The sequence below is a fragment of the Staurois parvus genome, unplaced genomic scaffold (genome assembly GCF_062004578.1).
Source record: "Staurois parvus isolate SC_StPar_1 unplaced genomic scaffold, SC_StPar_1.0 ptg000538l, whole genome shotgun sequence".
NCBI classification, from domain to species: domain Eukaryota; kingdom Metazoa; phylum Chordata; class Amphibia; order Anura; family Ranidae; genus Staurois; species Staurois parvus.
Window position 1 is genome coordinate 9,035,705 of NW_028318334.1, and position 18,960 is coordinate 9,054,664.

An 18,960-nucleotide genomic window follows, 5' to 3' on the forward strand; every position below is an offset into this window, starting at 1 on the left:
TGTGCACTAAATGATCATAGACAGTACCCAAGCAAATAAATGCCACTAAATAATAATATAACAAAATTATATATTATTTAAAGTGTTAAAAGTCCACATTCATGTAATAAATGATTAAAAGTCCCAAATCCAATAACAAAGTGCTGTGTGCTGAAATATCCTCCAACACAAAGTATATGGGTCAAATCATTACCGCACTCTAATACCATGTGCAAAGTGCTTGTGAAAAAAATAAATAAATAAATAAATAAATGTATAAATTTGTTTAATTGTTTGTTTGGGGCAAATTTCAGACCATGGTCTAGTGCATAAATTTCTTCCTGTTTTAAGGGAGTACCACTAATGTTAAAAATCCCTTCTCCTATTGGTTTCTTCTCCTTTTTTTGTTTAGATTTTCTTACTCCTCTATTTCCTCTCTTTCTTCTTTTTCTCTGTTGTGATTCTCTGGATCGAATTATTTTTAGACACATAATAATAGTATGCTCATTGTGGAATTAGACCCCAAAAACATGGCCGCGCCCAGTATGTATTCAACAAAATGGCGCCTAATTTTACTATATAAGGCAATCAACTAAGGTGACAGTTACTGCGAGTACTTCGCAGTAACTGTCATATTTCTTTATATCAGTCACTATTAATTATACATTTATTTATTTTGTCACAAGCACTTTGCACATGGTATTAGAGCGCGGTAATGATTTGATTGATATTAAATGCACATGTTATGAGAGTGGGCAAACCAGCGACCTTATACACATAATTGTCAGTATACCTCAGTGGCTCACAAGTTAATTAGTACTCAGAAAGTATATGGGTGTCCACAAGTGCTCCACAATCAGCCTTTTACCAGACACATTGATCTCCAATCAAGAGATCAAACCAGCAGATGGTGTTCAGATCCAACACTGACACCCTAGTTAGCAGTATCAAGGAGATGAATGGACAATGGCAGGTTCACTAAGACGAATCCATTGCATCAAACAGCTCTCTACATCATGTAAGGAAAGGTTAAAACAATGAAGAAAACAAAAGATTTATTAAAGTATTGGGCGGAGCTTTCTGTGACATCACCACGTTCCGACACCATGGGAATTTTAAATGTTTACACTGCCTTTATGCACATTATCTATGTAAGTGCAATACTTTAATAAATCTTTTGCTGGTTTATCGGGTCGCACTATGAAGTTTTCTTCTTTGTTTTATCCTTTCCTAACATGATGTAGATTTTTTCAACACTGTACTGGGACCATTGAACATAGAAAATCTATGCATTGCTTTATTTTTATTTATTTATTTTTTTCATTCAGTTACTCTATCAATTAAAGTAATAGAGGTAGTACTACAGCATTACCTATATTGGAGGAAACGTTATGGAAATATTGACCACTGAACTATTCATTACTGTCTTTTCAGGTATCTTGCAATACGTTATCCATTGCGTTCCCGGGAACTGCGCACGCCCAAGAATGCCCTATTGGCTATCACTCTCATCTGGAGCTTGTCCTTGATCTTTTCTGGACCTTATCTCAGCTACTACCAGGAGTTTCAGATGGCTAATCTAACTGTCTGCCACCCAGTCTGGCAAATCTCACATCGCAAGACCATGGACCTTTGTACTTTTGTCTTCAGCTATGTCATTCCAGTGCTGATTCTAAGTCTCACTTATGCTCGTACTATAAGATACCTTTGGACATCTGTAGACCCTATTGAAGATATGTCAGAATCCAAGAGGGCAAAGAGAAGAGTGACTCGCATGATCATCATTGTTGCTGTCTTGTTCTGCCTTTGTTGGCTTCCCCACCACTTGGTCATTCTTTGTGTCTGGTTTGGATACTTCCCCCTTAATAACTTTACATATGCCCTTCGTATTCTGTCACATCTGGTGTCTTATGCAAATTCTTGTGTTAATCCAGTGGTGTATGCTCTGGTCTCTAAGCACTTCCGGAAAGGGTTCCGGAAGATATTTCGCTGTCTGCTATTGCGTCAGAGGGCAGCCAATAAGATCCATGTGGTCCCTGCCGCCCATGTTGGTGTCAGCACATTAGAGGTGGCATGCACAGAAGTGACTCAAATAAGTGAGGGCCCCTTGCATTGCTCTGCCTGTTGTCAGGACCCTGGGAGTCCTTGGGAGGAGACAGAGAGAGCTGGTGATAAGAGGGGCCCAGCATTCCTCAGATTTAATATTACATAGGCACCAGACACATGGTGAGAGACACCAATAGTGATACACTAAGTTCTGCTTATGAAAGATTTTGGGCTTTGATTCAAGACATCACCATGCTGTAATTAAGCAACCAATCATATAGTGCATAACATAATAAAAGTGCAATAGGGAATAATGTAGCACTACCCCTGTAGGACCCACTTGGTAATTTGGGTTCTCTGTTCTGCATCTTGACTACAAGAACACCCTCAGTCCCTTTGACACACCTGGTTGAATGAAAGTTAATGGAAGCAATTGTAAGAACATGAGTAAACTGTAGATACCTTTAACTCAGCTGTGAAGTAGCAGCCGGTCACAAGACCTTCTAGTGGTAAATGAACTCAATGTATTGGTGCGGGTTGGAATTATAGGTGGTTTGATCAGAAATGAATATACAGAAGGGAGGTTCAGACACAGTCTGCTAGACAGTATAATCACTTTACCAAGGTAACTTATAATAGAGTTCTGTACGACTAGACTGGGATTAACTCATGAACCAGAAAAGCCAGCAATAAACAGTGCAAATATACATAAACTGCAATGTGAATAATAAATATTATGACTAGTGCACTCTAGGAAAATGACTTGGATATAATGCAAGGTACTTCTTAGCATAAGCAATAGGTGAAGGTCTCTGTGTAGCAGCTGTAAAGAGTTCTAACTCTTCAGCCGGCTAGCACTGGGACCCGTAGGTGCACATTAAATAGATAGTCCCAGTCAAGTCTTTAAGCTGTAATAAGGCTACTAGATGACCCTATGGTCAGTTCCTAAAGGGCTTAGTCTCTCCAGCAGCAGATAGTAAATCCCCACAGCAGCAGATCACCAATCCCAGTAATATTGCAACTCATCTTTCAGTCAAACACAGCAATCAGTCCACCCTCTGCTCTGTGTCCAGGTGACTCTGTCAGCACACCTGGACTCTGCAATCTGGATCCCACTTAGGCCACCATTATGCAGCAGTTGTGGTGCACACTGGACATCAATGTGCACTCCCTTATGTCAAGAGGAAGCAGTGTCCTGTACAGCTTGAGAAAATGCAGCTTTTTTCCCTCCTTCTGGCAATCTCCTTTTGGGAAATGCATTTCAAAAGCTCTTGATTACATTTGAGTCTCTCTCTGGACTACAGTTCCTACAGTTTAGTGCTGCCTGACTCAGTCTTTTGAATATTTCCTGCTCAGCAACTCCCTTCTCTTGCTGAGATAGCTGTTAACCAGTTCAGCACCGCAGGGAAGTTACCACAGACAGCAGCTGCAGCCAGTGTTTCCCTCTTACTCTCCATTCCCAGTCAAGCACCTGGTTACAATAATAAATCCCGGCAACCAGTTGTAAACTAGTTGTAATGTCTAACCACAGTGACCATCTGTAATGTCTAACGTCACTGAATATCTGAAAGCTGATGTCTGGTTGCTTACAAACTTATATTATAAACAATTTAAATGGACATTGTTAAAATTACAACCAAATGAAGGCTGATTATCATACGCTCCAATGACTTACTACACATTTGTTTTCTTTTCAGTATGGTATTGATCCCTTTCCTTTTAAGGTATATGCATACTTTTAGTGCAGATTCTTTAGATATTATTGTTCATTCAGCCCGTATAGAAACAAATTATAGAACACTGTGCCTTATTTAAAGAAAACCAGGAGGCTGCAAGCCATGGTGAGGCGAAAATGCTAATGACAAGTAAGGTATAATGCCCTTTATTACTTTTGGGAAGAAACACAAAAAATATTAATAAAAGCAATTTAGACTGAAAGGTTAGATATTTTTAAAATGGGTGCAAAGAAGATACTTAAAAGGAAAGCAAATCTTGGGGGGGATTCTAAATTGGCATTTGCTGTTAATGGCAGATATTTTCAGGTTCCAGTTCTCTGCTTCTGCTCCCCTGTAGAACATCTCAGCACCTTCAAAACCTATAAGGCTTTGTAATATAGTTTCCAACCTTCCAACATACTGTATGCCTTATATTGATTAGCAGCCACCACCCATCCTCACAGTGTTGGGTCAACAGTATAGCATACAAAGAAATGAGTAGCAGGACCAGTACCAAGAATGATTGATAATAATAATATAGACAGCCTTGATATTTGGGGCTCATGGGACACAAGCCTTTCTCAACCAGGGTTCTGTGGAACCCTAGGGTTCCTCTAGAGGTTTATAGGCATTCCTTAAGCACTGAGCAACATCTGCCTCTCGCATAAGTAACCACTGACACCAATGATCTTTTTAACTATCTGTAAGGGGGATTCTGCCCAAATGAGAGGAGCATTCTTCCTAAAGGCTATCACACTAATGTACTGTTAGCTGTAGATATGGTAATTCTAAGCAGGGGTTCCATGATCACGGAAAGTTATTTCAACGATTCCTTCATGTTAAAAAGGCTATGAAAAGCTGCTCCATAGGACAGCAAAAGCAGCCTACAATTGCTTTGAGTTACCTGCTATTTAGAGTAATTAGAACTCTAAATTAGAACTACCCCAAGCAACACTATCACTGTAGAAAACAGAAAAAAGTGCTGTAACCCTCACTACCCATCAACCATAATCATCCACCAGTCTGCTCAGGGGCGGACTGACAACTCATGGGGCCCCCAGGCAATAGGGGATCATGGGGCCCCTGTGTCTTTGCCCACACTCAAAGCACACCCAAAAAAGCCTATAAAAAGGTAACAGGGGCATTTCATGGGGCCCCCTACTGACCCCGGGCCCTCGGGCAGAGCCCGAGTGCTCGAATGGTCAGTCCGCCCCTGAGTCTGCTAACAGTAAACAGCTAAAAATGTGATGCCTGAGTGGTTGTTCATCATTGCATTTCATCATTGCATGTTGTAGCATATTATTAAGTGATGGACTTAAATTGGTCATACACAGGAAAATTTTAAAGCTTTACAAGAAAGTGACAAAAATGGAAAAATCTTATCATATACTTACCACAATTTACCTTTTCTGATTAACTCTATGGCAGCATATGAACGGGTAGGCTCAGCCCTCACTCCTACCTCATAGGATCCCTCTCCCATAAATTTTGAGGCAATTCCAGTCCATGGGTTTCATAACTCAACAATTAGGAGGGATCGTATGCTACCATGAAGTTAATCAGGAAAGGAAAATAGTGAAAAGTATTTGATAACAATTTTTCATTTTCCCTGACTAACTCTATGGCAGCATACAAATGAGAAATAACTATCTCCAAACAAGGGTAGGATGCTTTAGCCAACAAAACTTTAACACCAAAATTAACTACATATGGATTCTAGATTTCCTCCAAAGTGAGCCATAAAGGTATTAGTGGAGGACCATATTGTCCCACACATTCCTGGAGATGGCCATTAGTAAATGGATGATGTAACAATTACCATCTAGAAGTTGGTGATAACACAATTCAAAGCATATATCACCAGTACATCATGGTTTTTGGTTGAGCATGTTGCCATTGTTGCCGCAAGAGTCAAAGTCTTATATTCAGCAATTAATCTGAATGATGTTTTCTTCCCTCTGATTAAAAAAAAGCGACAAAGAGATGCCCTAAATTGCTAATGATGCCAAAGCTTGTGAGTAAGCGCGAAGTAGCCTGGCATCCTGTGACTGGAATTGGTCATCCCAAGTAGTCCTACTTGCAGGCAGGGGCGTATTTACCACAAGGCAAACAAGGCAATTGCCTAGGGCGGCATTTTTCAGGGGGGCAGCACCTCCCCCCAGAAGAATGGATGGAAGAAGGGACACGCGCACCATGGGAACCAGGTGGGATCCAAGAGGCTGCAGGCTGCTTGATGGTGTATGTAGAGCCGGACTCTCGTTCCTGGGAATGTCTGGAGCTGTGAAGATGGGTGGCTTTCTTTCTATCACTGGGGGGGGGTAGTGGAAGGTTCTCCCAGGTGGGGGGCAAGGGTGTTTTTGGTCAATGTCAGGCTCTCTCCATGGGAGGGGGAATGGGGGTGGTGTTGGTCATATCCATGGAGGTAGACGATTTTTGTGTTGCCTAGGGCAGCACAAAACCTAAATACACCACTGCTTGCAGGGAGAACAATACCTGAACCGTGCAGAACACCTTTTAGCTCACTGGTTTTGGGAAGGAAAACTGTACTTTGCCAGAATAAATGACCCTTGCACAAGGAAGTTCAAACAACTTCTTTAGAGTGTCTTGGCGAAATGCTTAATGGATTGTGACAACTTGGTCATCGTCATTTTAATCACTGACTGCTTGCGCAAAGTAGGATTCATACAGTCATATTCATTTGATTCTTCTTCTTTGGAAGAGTCTGAAGAAAGTTGATTTGACTGGGAATACTCTGAGACTAGTTGACAGGTTCTGGAAGGAAAACAGGATGTTCACAGAATAGAAACCCCCTGCACAGGTTGAGTGGAAGCAACTCCTTTAGAGTATCTTACATGCTTAACCACTTTCCCGCCACCCTATAGCATATATACTGCTACAGGGTGGCAGGGGTATGCAAAATCAAGTATATATATGTGATTTTGCATTTCCAGGTAGGGGGCCGCCATTAGCAGCCGCGGCTGTCAATCACTGGGTCCCGGCCGGTGATTACCCGCCGGCGCGTGGTGATTACTGAGCGTCTCTGACGGGCAGCAGGGCTGTTTTGTTTACTAACAGTCCTCCTTCCTGTCAACTGGGGTACACTGCTTGGGATGGCTGTGCACAGCACAGCCATTCCAAGCAGTGTGCTTACAGTGAAGCACACTGACACTGCCCCCTAGTAAAACACTCCCTGCACACAGTTAACCCTTTGATCGCCCCTCATGTTAACCCCTTCCTGCCCAGTGCCATTAGTAAAGTATCAGTGCTTTTTTTAGCACTGATCACTGTATTGGTGTCACTGGGGATGTCAGTGGTACCAAGTCAGTTCCCCCCAGTGTCAGAATGTCCGGCGCAGTCCTGCAGTCCCACAATAAGTCCCTGATTGCTGCCATTACTAGTAAAAAAAAAAAATCCCAGTATACATACTGCCATTTATAACTTTCACGTAAACCAATTAATTTACACGTATTGGGATTGTTTTTAGCAAAGACATGGAGAAGAATACATTTGGCCTAAATTTATAATGAAATTTGATTATTAAACATTTTTTTTACTGGACATGTTTAATAGCAAAAAGTCAAAAATATTGTTATTTTCTCAAAATTGTCGGTCATTTTTTTTTTATAGTGCAAAAATAAAAACCGCACAGGCGATCAAATACCACTGAAAGAACACTCTATTTGTGGGGAAAAAGGACGTAAATTTTATTTGTGTACAGCATTGCATGACCGTGCAATTGTCAGTTAAAATAACGCAACGCCGTAACGCAAAAAATGGCCTGATCAGGAAGGAGGGGGGGGGGGGGTTTAAATCCTCAGGAGGGCAAGTGGTAACGAATTGTAATAAACTGTTGGTCCTCATCATCTTAATCACTGACTGCTTGAACAAAGCAGTATTTATGCAGTCATGTTCACTTACATCTTCCTCTTTGAAAGAGAGTGAAGAGGGTTGTTGGGAAGGCAATGAGACTGCTAATTGCCAGAATAGATATGGTAACCGCTTCACAGGGTGAGTGCAAACAACTCCTCTAGAGTGTATTGACCATGTTTAATGAATGTGACATCCTTTTAAGAGTCCTCCTCTTTATCCCTGGCTATTTGAACAAAGCAGGATTCATACAGGGCTTTACTTGCCAAGACATGAGCGGCATAGACCCAGTTTAGGTGTGCAAGATGCATGCCCATCTGCAGGGACTAAATGGTAAATAGCCCATAGTTAGCTTCCCATACTCCTAAAAGAAAACTCTTACCAGAAATATGCTCCGTACCTTCTTTGTAACGACCTGCTACAGGGATGAGGTGACACTCACGGCTTAAAACAATAAGCAAATGCCTTTGCTTAAAATTGTCAGTAAGAAATACAAGGAGTTAAACAGCACATAGCTTTAGGAGGCCCACAGAAGGTCCCACCCAAGAAGAAAGTCTAGAAATGAAGGTATTGGCACCTACCAGCTACTAACCTGCATAGGCCAGTCACAGCATAGAGCACAGGTGTCAAACTGGCGGCCCTCCAGCTGTCGCCAAACTACAAGTCCCATGAGGCATTGCAAAATTGACAGTTACAAGCATGACTCCCAAAGGCAGAGGCATGATGGGACTTGAAGTTTCGCAATGGCTGAAGGGCCGCCAGTTTGACACCCCTGGCATAGAGGGCTCAGACTACAGGCTCCACAAGGACCTGCCTCAGCAAGGCTGAATTCACACTATACCGGACAGCTGCTGGAGTGCTTTATCACATGCCATATGTTTTACTTTGTTGAATATTGTTACTTTATCACGTCACCTTTTTTGTATTTTTTTATTAAGGAACATTATCCTGTACTGGTGAATGACACATGTATTTTCCTACACCAAACTTTGGTTATATGTACTTTTAATATTGTTACAGTAGCAGCAACCTCACAAGCCAGTTATCTAAGGATTTCTCAACCAGGGTGCCAAGGCACCCTGGGGTTCCTTGAGGCTTCTTCAGGGGTGTCTTGAGGCTTCTTCAGGGGTGCCTTGAGACTTCTTCAGGGATGCCTTGGCAAAATGTCTAAAAATTGCCCAAGCCAGTGGGTGGACCAAGCCGGTCTTTAAATTACACAAAGCCACAGGCTTTCATTGTGCACCATTACGACCTTCTAGCCGTCGGCATCCTGACAACCAATGACATCATCAGTTGATAAGGGGGATGTCAGCTGCCTGCACAGCATCCTAGTTTGACCCTCCTCCGTCCCTCTCCATCAGTGCTTGGGTCACATTAGCTCAGTGATGGAGAAAAACTGAGGGAGAAGAGAAACACTGGAATACTAGTCAGTACTAGTGTGCAAAAGTGTATTTGCTTTGGAAGAATAATTTTGGGTGTCCTACATGTGTGGATGTTGCTGAGGTATTTAAAGTTATTAGAATAGTTTTTCACATTTTAGAATGGGGTGCCTCAAGACTGCCCATAATTTTAAAGGGTGCCTCGGGACTATCCATGATTTTAAAGGGTGCCTTGACTGAAAAAAGGTTGAGAAACAATTGAGAACAACTGATCTAAGCTGAACTACAGGTATAATGGCAATTCCCATAACCGCGGTGTTGGTGTCTTGAGCAGATTTTGTGGGGCAGAAAAAAAAAAGTGTATCTTCCATTTTACAAACATTTTGCCAAATGATCGCTATTTGGAAATGTCTGTAATGCCAGCAACTATCTACCAGATTATCCAAACAAGTTATCCAAATAGGCATCTTGGACAGTTAATCTAGCAGTTGGAGCAATACTATCAATACATTGGACAATTATTTGAATAGACTATTCAGATACAGTTGATAGTAAAACAGTAATCAGACTTTATTACTTAAAGGGTAACTCTACTTTCATAGTGAAAAAAACAGTAAATAAAAAAAAAATAATAATATAGTGCAGGCCTTGAAATTTCCACTCACCTGCTCGCATTGGCGAGTGAAAATTATGGTGGGGGCTAGTGTGTCCCCAGGGCCGTCTTGCTGAGCAGGCTCGGAACTCAGGGCCGGATCTGTCACTTGCACTGGGAGCCGTCAGACTGCTCAATAGTTGAGCGCAGTGAAAGCAAAGGAAGGAGTGTGTGCTGTGCTCTCTGCCTCCCCCTAGTGTGCAGTACTCAGCACTGTGAGTGACGGTAACAAAGTACTGCAACTTTTTATATGGCTGTGTGTGTGTGTGTGTGTATTTGGATGTATGTGTGTACGTGTGTGTGTTTGTGTGTATTTGTATGTGTGTATGTACATATATCTGTTTGTGTATGTCTGTGTATGCATGTACATGTGTCTGTGTGTATGTACATGTGTGTATCTGTACATATGTGTGTGTACATGTGACTGTGTGCGTGTACATGTGTGTGTGCGCATGTACATGTGTTTGTGTATGTGTCTGTGTGTACATGTGTCTGTATATGTATGTACATGTGTCTGTGTGTCTGTACATGTGTCTCTGTGTGTATACATGTGTCTGTATGTGTGTGTGTACATGTGTCTCTGTGCGTGTATGTACATGTCTGTGTGTGTACAGGTTTCTCTGTTTGTGTGTGTGTATGTACATGTGTCTGTATGTAAACCTACATGTATGGGTGGTTTGGTCAGGTTCAGGATGATGTGGTTATTATGGGTGGTAGAGTATGGGACATTTAAGATACTGCTGGTAGAGTTATGGTTTTGTGAGTGAGAGATTATGGGGGGTTATGGTTCTATGCGGTGCATGGTCTAAGTATGATGGAGTGTTTAGGGGGACATTGGAGGCCCTGATGTAATGTGGGGGGACTCTGGGGACCCTGATTTAATGTGGGGGGACTCTGGGGACCCTGATGTAATGTGGGTAACATTTAACAGTATCATTTCCTAAAATAATTTACGAGGGTGTGTTTAGGGGCGGAATTAAGGGTGTAGCAGGGTAGGGGCTGGGTGGGGCAACTGGTGGCGAGTAATTCTTAAGGCCTGGCTAGTAGCTCAGGGCTTGACATTTTAAGCCCTGATAGTGTATACAATTGTGACTTAAAGCAGAGTTCCAGCTGAAAAAAAAGTAAAAGTAAAAACTGTAGCTGCTGACTTTTAAAATACAGCCACTTACCTGTCCCTTGGTCCAGTGGTGTCCTCACCACCAATGGTTTCACCGGCCGTCTTCTCTCCCTGGTGCTGGCATCTTTAGTGTGGGCACCCAGCTGTGACAGCTTGTGTCTTCACTGCACATGTGCGAGAAGCACTGCACTTTGTAAATGGCCCTGTAGTCTTCTGGGACCTGTCACGTGTCCCAGGAGACTACGGGGAGGGAGGGGGGAGGACGACTTCCGCTTCCGATCACCTTAGGCAAATTTGGGTACCCACTCCCCCCCCCACACTTCCCAAAGATGCCAATCTTTAATGGGGTGCGGGGGACAAAGACTTAAAGCTGAACTTCCTCTTCCGCTTTAAGTCTAATTGCAGTTGAATGTTATTAAAAATTAGCTTTCCTTTTCCATCTGCAGATCTGTAATTTTCTGTAAAATGCAATGTAATATAACAACCTGGGGATTATGTATACAGATAGTGTACAGAACACCCCCCAGAAATGTCATTCCCTGCTTGTGTGATTGGCTCACTGAATTTTCACTGAAAAGTCAGATTTTGGGCACCCCCTGCGATAAAAATATCCTTTTTGGTGAGATACTCCCAAAGGAAAGCATGTCTAAAGGGATGCAGACCCTGCCCCTTTCCCCGTTAGAACCCTGCAGGTGCAGCAGCTGACTGAAATCACTCCCATACAGATTCACTCTGCACAGACAAACAGATATTTCTTCAGAATAACAAAAGCTAGGAATCTGCATCAAAGTTTTTAGAATTTATGCAATGTACATAGATCACCCAGAGGGGATTGTTTTTTCCCAGCAAAAGTGGAGTTACCCGTTAACTTTTCTGCCACCCTATAGCAGAATTACTGCTACAGGGTGGCAGGGCCATTGGTGGCTTTGGCTGGTGGTCACCAGGTGGTGATTCCCTGCCAGCACCCAGTGATCGCCGAGTATCACTGATAGGGGAGAGGTCTGTATATAAACAATACATATCTCTCCCCTGTCAGCTCCTGCACACTGCTTTGTATGGCTCTGGATAGCAGACACAGTAAAGCACACACAGAGCAAAACAGCAGACAGTTAACCCTTTGATCGCCCCAGATGTTAACCCCTTCCTGCCCAGTGTCATTAGTACAGTGTCAGTGCTTTGTATTAGCACTGATCACTGTATTGGTATCACTAAGGATGTCAGTGATAGTTAGTCAGTTCCTCCCACTGTCAGAATGCCCACCACAGCCCTGCTATAAGTCGCTGATCGCTGCCATTACTCGTATAAAAAAAAAATTCCAGTATCTATACCGCCATTTGTAAGCGATATAACTTTCACGTAAACCAATTCATTTACACGTACTGGCATTTTTCTTAGCAAAGACATGTAGCAGAATACATTTTGTCGGTATTTTTTTGTTTATAGCACAAATAAATAAAAAACGCACAGGCGATCAAATACCACCATAAGAAAGCTCCATTTGTGCCAAAAAAGGGACATGTATTTTGGGTGTAACGTTGCATGACTGCGCAATTGTCAGTTAAAGTAACGCAGCGCCGTAACACAAAAAAATGGCCTGGTCATGAAGGGGGGTAAATCCTCTGGAGGGCAAGGAGTTAAAAGTTGAACTCCAGGCAGATATAAAAGACACAGATTATAAATAGAGTTCTGTATTGATCAATACCTATCGCTGTTAGTACCTGCATTTGAATTGTCATCAGCATCTCCCTATTCTGCAACAGCAGAGCTCAGAGAGAAGGATGGAGGAGCAGCAAAAGGAGCCAATTAGGTGTGCTGCCTGCTCATAGGCTAACAAGGACCATGCTGAGAGCAGGAGAGAGCAGGGTGATAGAGAGATCAGCCTGCTACTTCTTCTTTCACTGTCCAATCACAGAGGAAGAGACAAGGCCAGAGAAGACATAGGCTGTCCAGACAGAGCTGTGCTATGAGTCAGAGCTGTGTCAATCTCAGAAATGGATGGACAGAAACACATGTCTATTGACAGGTAACGCAGCTCTGATGTCCAGTATGTAACTCATCTGTGTATATAGCTTTTTGCTGAGAGTTTGGTTTTCACAGTGACCAGCAATGTTTATACCTTGTCAGAATACATTGATCCTGTCACCAAATTGAAGGGCACAGAAATTGTATTTCAAATGCTTATTTTGCAGTGTTTTGCATTTCAATAAATGATTTTTTTTATTTGCTATGTTCCTTTGAATGTGCTAGTAAATGTGACTACTCCATGAAAAGACAATTCCCTAGCACTGCCCCCTCCCTCCTGCCATGTCATAGCAATTTATTCTTCTGGGGGTGCTGGCCCAGCTCCTTTGCCCTTTTTTTCACCCCCCTACATAACTTGCTATGTAGCAGTCTAGGAGGAGTGAAGGGAAGTACTATAGAGCATGGGTCGACCGCAGGGAGCCGACAGGTGGATCATGACCACGGTTCTGCCTCCACCCAGCCTCCGCCACTCTCATGTTACTGGCAGGGCAGAGAGCAGGAGGCAGCATAGTGCTGGATGGAGGGTGGGGTCAGGGGCTTAAGCTGCTCAGTGATTGGTTGCTAGGCTGTCCTAGCATCTAATCACCAGGTTGGTATTATGAACTCTAGCAGCTCCTGCTCTCGCCTTCCACCCAGCACTGTGTTGTCTTCTGATCTCTGCTCTGCTCTACACACAGGAGACTCTATGGGGGGGGGGGGGGGCACAGGAGACACTCTTGGACAGGGGGACACAAGAGTCTCTGTGGGAGGGGGGACACAGGAGACTCTGTGGGGGAGGGACACAGGAGACACTCTTGGACAGGGGGACACAGGAGTCTCTGTGGGAGGGGGGACACATGAGACGCTATGGTAGAGTGGACACAGGAGATTGTGAGAGGGGGGGACACAGGAGACACTGTTGGAGGGGGAACACAGTAGATGCTAATGGAGGAGGGACACAGGAATTTCTGTGGGACGGGGGACACAGGAGACACTGTTGGAGGGGGGACACAGGAGACTCTGTGGGACGGGGGACACAGGAGACACGGTTGGAGGGGGGACACAGGAGACTCTGTGGGACGGGGGACACAGGAGACACTGTTGGAGGGGGGACACAGGAGACACTGTTGGAGGGGGGACACAGGAGACTCTGTGGGACGGGGGACACAGGAGACACTGTTGGAGGGGGGACACCGGAGACTCTGTGGGACGGGGGACACAGGAGACACGGTTGGAGGGGGGACACAGGAGACACTGTTGGAGGGGGGACACAGGAGACACTGTTGGAGGGGGGACAGAGTAAACTACAGTGGGGGGGGGGTTTGATGAGAAAAGGACAGGGGACACTGCTTTGGGGGATATAGAGGCAAAGGGCACTTGGGGGAGGGGCAGAGAACACTGCTATTGGGATAGAGGGGTATTAGGGTAGAGGACACTGCACAGTGGGGGGGGGGTGGTGTGAAGGGGAGCAGAGGACATTACTGGTGGGGAGGGGCAGAGGATATGACATTGAGGGGGGCAAAAGGACACAGCATTGGGGGGGACAGGACACTACTGTGGTGGGGAGGGGGGCAGAGGACACTATAGCGGGGGAGGGTGATGAAAAGAGGGCAGAGGACACTGCAATGTGGGGGGGGGGGGGTTACAGGACACTGCAGTGGCGGTGATGTAAAGAGGGACAGAGGACACTACGGGGGAAAGGGGGAGATGTATTCTTTAAGGGCGTTGCCTAGTAAACCCCCCCCCCCAAGGGGATCTTTGCTTTAATCCATGTTGTCCAGGTAGACCTCAACCTCTGAAAAGTTGCCTACCCCTGATATAGAGAGTAACTTGAGTGACTGCTCTGTCTTTTTATTTTATTTTTAAAGCACCCCTCACCCCTGTACACACCCCAATACAAATGCCAGTGTGGGGTGCACACACGTAAGTCAGCATATATTGTGCCAACATTGGAGTGAGAACAATAATTCTAGGGTCATTATTCCTGGTTAACTCTAAAGAAGATCATCTGTAAAGGTTTTTAAAGCATCGTCTAACCAGCATTTTGGATACCATACACTTTCTCAATTTCATGGGTGCATGCAATATCAAGGCTTGACATTTATGGTATCTATTCACTGGACACTTTCAGTGAAACTACTGGTACATTTGTTCTGTGCAAATAGGACAAATCGATTCTTCTCCTACTATTTACTGTACAGGCTGTATGTTATTTATAAAAAAAAAAAAAATTGGTTCAGGAAAATTGCACCTCTGCACTGCTGCCCTTACCCATCAACTGCCCCTTCTGTACTGCCTATGCACCCATCAACTGCCTTTCATGGTACTGCCTGTTAACACCATCAATGGCCCCATCTATACTGCCTGTTCCCACTGTCACATGCCCCCATCTTTGCAGCGTGTCTCATCATCAACTGTCCCATCCAGGGGCAAACTGACCATTTGGAAACTCGAGCACTGCCCGAGGGCCCGGGGTCAGTAGGGGGCCCCAAGAGATGCCCCTGGTACCTTTTTCATAGGCTTTTTTGAATTTGGACAAGGACACAGGGGCCACATGATCCCCTATTGCCCGGGGGCCCCATGACTTGTCAATCCGCCCCTGGTCCCATCTATACTGCCTGTCCTTCCATCAACTGCCCTTCTCTGCACTGCCTTCCCCAACCATCAACAGCTCCTATTTCCTTAGTGCTACTTGTTTTTCTTCCCCCTGCAGGGGCATTTTTCACTCCCCTGAGACCACCGATACAGGGGCATTTCTTTCCTTCCAGTACTACCAAGTACTACCAATACAGAGGCATATTTTCCCTTCCAGTATTGCCAATACAGGGGCATTTTTTCCCTTCCAGTACTTCTACTACAGGGGCATTTTTTCCCTTCCAGTACTGCCAATACAGAGGCATTTTTTCCCTTCCAGTACTGCCAATCCAGGTGCTTTTTTCAATCACATTGATGCCAAGGCATTTCTTCCTTCACCACTGTTAGTAGTATTTTTTGGCATACGTGTGCGTTGTATACAGTGAATAGATTCAAGTTCTATTTAATCAGCCTCCTTCAAGCCACTCACACTGTTACATGCCATCTTGCCACATCTACCATTTGCAGCAGTGCGCTATGCAGGACTTTTTTCTGCTTTCTATCCCAAGGTGCCTCAGATCTATCCTTGTCATGCTCACATTCACCCCGCTGCCCCTCCTGTCCACTCCACTGCCCCTCCCGTCCTCCCACCTGTGCACCTGTCTACACCCCGTTCACTCCACTGTCCCCCTGAACACACCCCTGCCCTCCCATTCCATCCCCCTGACCCCCTTTACATTTGACTGCTCCCTGTCCACCTGACTACCCCCTGTCCACTCTGCTGCCCCACTGTCTACACTGCTGCCCCCCCCTCCATCTCACAATCCCCCCACTGCCCACCTGTCCATTCCACTGCCCCCTGTTCCATCCCAAGCACCTCTATACTCCCCTTGCTCTTTGCAGAACACCAGCGCTCCCTTTTTTTTTAATACTATGCACCAATGTCTCACATTTCACCCCAGTGAACACCAATTTTGTTCCACAGCTAACAATAGTGGGTATTTTTCCCCCTACTGACCACAGAGAGCAGCATTTTCCCCACCCCATTGTCCACAGATAGAAGGTACTTTTTCCGCCACTGACCACAGATGGGGGGCGAGTTTTTCCTTCCACTTATCACAAAAGCCAAACATTTTTTCATCCCACTGTCCACAGACCTGAAGCCTTACAGTTTTGCCTCAAGAGTTGCTGGTTGCAGTTTCTGACTATTATAATGAAGGTTTTCTTTATCGTCAGTTCTGACAAAGTTTTAGATTTCTGCCCATATTCTGTTTAATTTTATCAAACATTAATGAATTAGTATGTTGTGGGTGCAAGGATGGTATCTATTGGTTTAAGAAAGATTTCCAGCTTTGCTCTATGTCAGTCGTCTCAAAAACTGTGGCCCATGGGCCAGATGTACTGTAGCCCTTTGCTTATCTTTATCTGACCCTTGGGGCACTGTTCCTCCCATTGATATGAGGTACTAATCCTTCCACCATCACCAATGATGAGGCACCATTCCTCCCACTGACACCAATATTGGGGCACTACTCCTCCCATTGATATGAGGCACTAATCCTTCCACTATCACCAACGATAAGGCACCATTCCTGCCACTGATACCAATATTGGGGCACTGTTCCTCCCATTGATATGAGGCACTAATCCTTCCACTATCACCAAGGATGAGGCACCATTCCTACCACTGACACCAATATTGGGGCACTATTCCTTCCACTGACAACAATGATGATAATGCCTCCCAATAATACCAATGATGGGGTACTATTCCTCCTCTTACTGACCACAAGATGTAGTTTTTACTCCCAGACTCCACCAAGCCTGAGACATGGTCTACTCCTACTGATGCTGGGGCATTTTTTACTCTTACTGGCTGCAGTCTGGCCCCCCTAAAGTCTGAAGGAGAGTAAACTGGCTCTTTCTTTATAAAGTTTGGAGACCCCTACTTTATATGATTTAGAATTCACTGCAGGGAAATGCCTCCTAAACCTTTATGCACTCTGGACATTTATTTTCTATTCCAGAGGATCTAGACGGAAGGTACAGGTGCACCATCCAGTCCCGCTGCCAGCACCCTGTAAAGATTTGTCTATGAAGGGCTGAAACAACTGAGTACTGTCCGTGATACTTTTTTTATTTGCACTAACATACAATTTTGAGGACAAGCTTTTGGGGAGTGTCCCCTTCTTCAAGGTCCAAGCAGTACTATACAAATCACAAAGTTTTAGCAGAATGTTAGAAGAGATGAAAAAAAAAAAAGAGGCTAGAGATAACACACAGCAAAAGCAAAGGGGGGGAGGGGGATACAACACAGAGGGAGTCAAGCTTGAGCTGCTAGTCATAAAACTGTTTTTCTTTCTTTTTTTTCTTTTTTTCCTTTTTTTAAAAGGTTTTTCTTTCCTAAATGGATTTGAAATTTCCTTTAAGAACTAAAACATTGAGGTCTTCCATATTGTGGCCTGGTTGTGCGAAATGGCGTCCTACAGGTGTGCAGAGGTCATCTTCTTTATGTTCCTTGATGGTAGGTCTGTGCAAATTCATCCTTGTTTGCAACTTCTGTCCTGTTTCGCCAACATAAGATCCTTTGCTGCATTTTCTGCACTGGATAAGGTACACAACATTACTGGAGGTGCAGCTGTATGATCCGGAAATATTGAAGATCCATTTTGAGTGTCTGACACTTGTTGATGGATTGATTTGGTTGCACAGTTTGCAGCAATTTTTTATTGCAGGGTTTGCTTCCATTATTTGTGACATCTTGATCAGAAGGAAGTTTCCTACTGATTAGTTTATTTCTGAGGTTGGGGGGTTGTCTGAAGGCCAGTATTGGGGGTTCCTGGAATATTTCTTTCAGAGTTCCATCCTCTGTTATGATGGGTTGTAAATCTTTGATTATTTTTCTTATCCCTTCTAGTGCTGGGTTGTATGTAGATTTTCCCTTCGGGTTCTCAAGGCTGTGTTTATGCTGTTGTTGATAGTTTTGTCCCTTTAACCGTTCTTATGGAAGGAGTCTGCTAGTGTCCCGAGATGTTTATCTCTGTATCTTGGGTCAGAACATATTCGGTGGTATCTAATGGCCTGACTGTGTATGATGGCACGTTTCGTGTGTTGGGGTGGAAGCTGGAACTGTGGAGGTAGTTGCATCTGTCAGTGGGTTTCCTGTATATTGAGGTGTGAAGCGTATCATCCCTGATGTATACTGTGGTGTCTAGGAAGTTGACGTGTGTTTGAGTATTCCGTTTTTAGTTTGATTGATGGATGAAAAGTGTTCATCAATGAGTAAAATTGTTTTAGGTTTTCTTCACCTTCTGTACATATGATGAAAATATCATCAATATAGCGATAGTATCTGTATGGTTTTTGTTCCATGCTGTTCAGGAATTTTTCCTCCAGGTCAGCCATAAATAAATTGGCATATTGGGGTGCCATTTTACTTCCCATCGCAGTACCCATACATTGAAGATAGATGTCTTTATTGAAGGCAAAGTAGTTGTGTATAAGTATGAATTCAATGAGCTGTGTAACATCCTCAGCAGTGTATTTGTGGTTTGGTGAGGATGATAAGGATCTGTGATATGCAGCTAATCCATCCTTGTGAGGGATATTACTATACAGGGATACTACATC

At 44.0% G+C, this 18,960-nt stretch overlaps 1 protein-coding gene across 1 annotated transcript in view; it reads left to right on the plus strand.

Moving 5' to 3' along the window:
• GALR2 (galanin receptor 2) overlaps positions 1-3,692 on the plus strand; it is a 44,540-nt gene extending 40,848 nt beyond the window's left edge. The window contains exon 2 of the mRNA XM_089690669.1: positions 1,414-3,692. Within this exon, the coding sequence (XP_089546795.1) occupies positions 1,414-2,191 (778 nt within the window). The 3' untranslated portion in view covers positions 2,192-3,692. The remainder of the gene's footprint in view (positions 1-1,413) is intronic.
• The last annotated feature ends 15,268 nt before the right edge of the window (positions 3,693-18,960 follow it).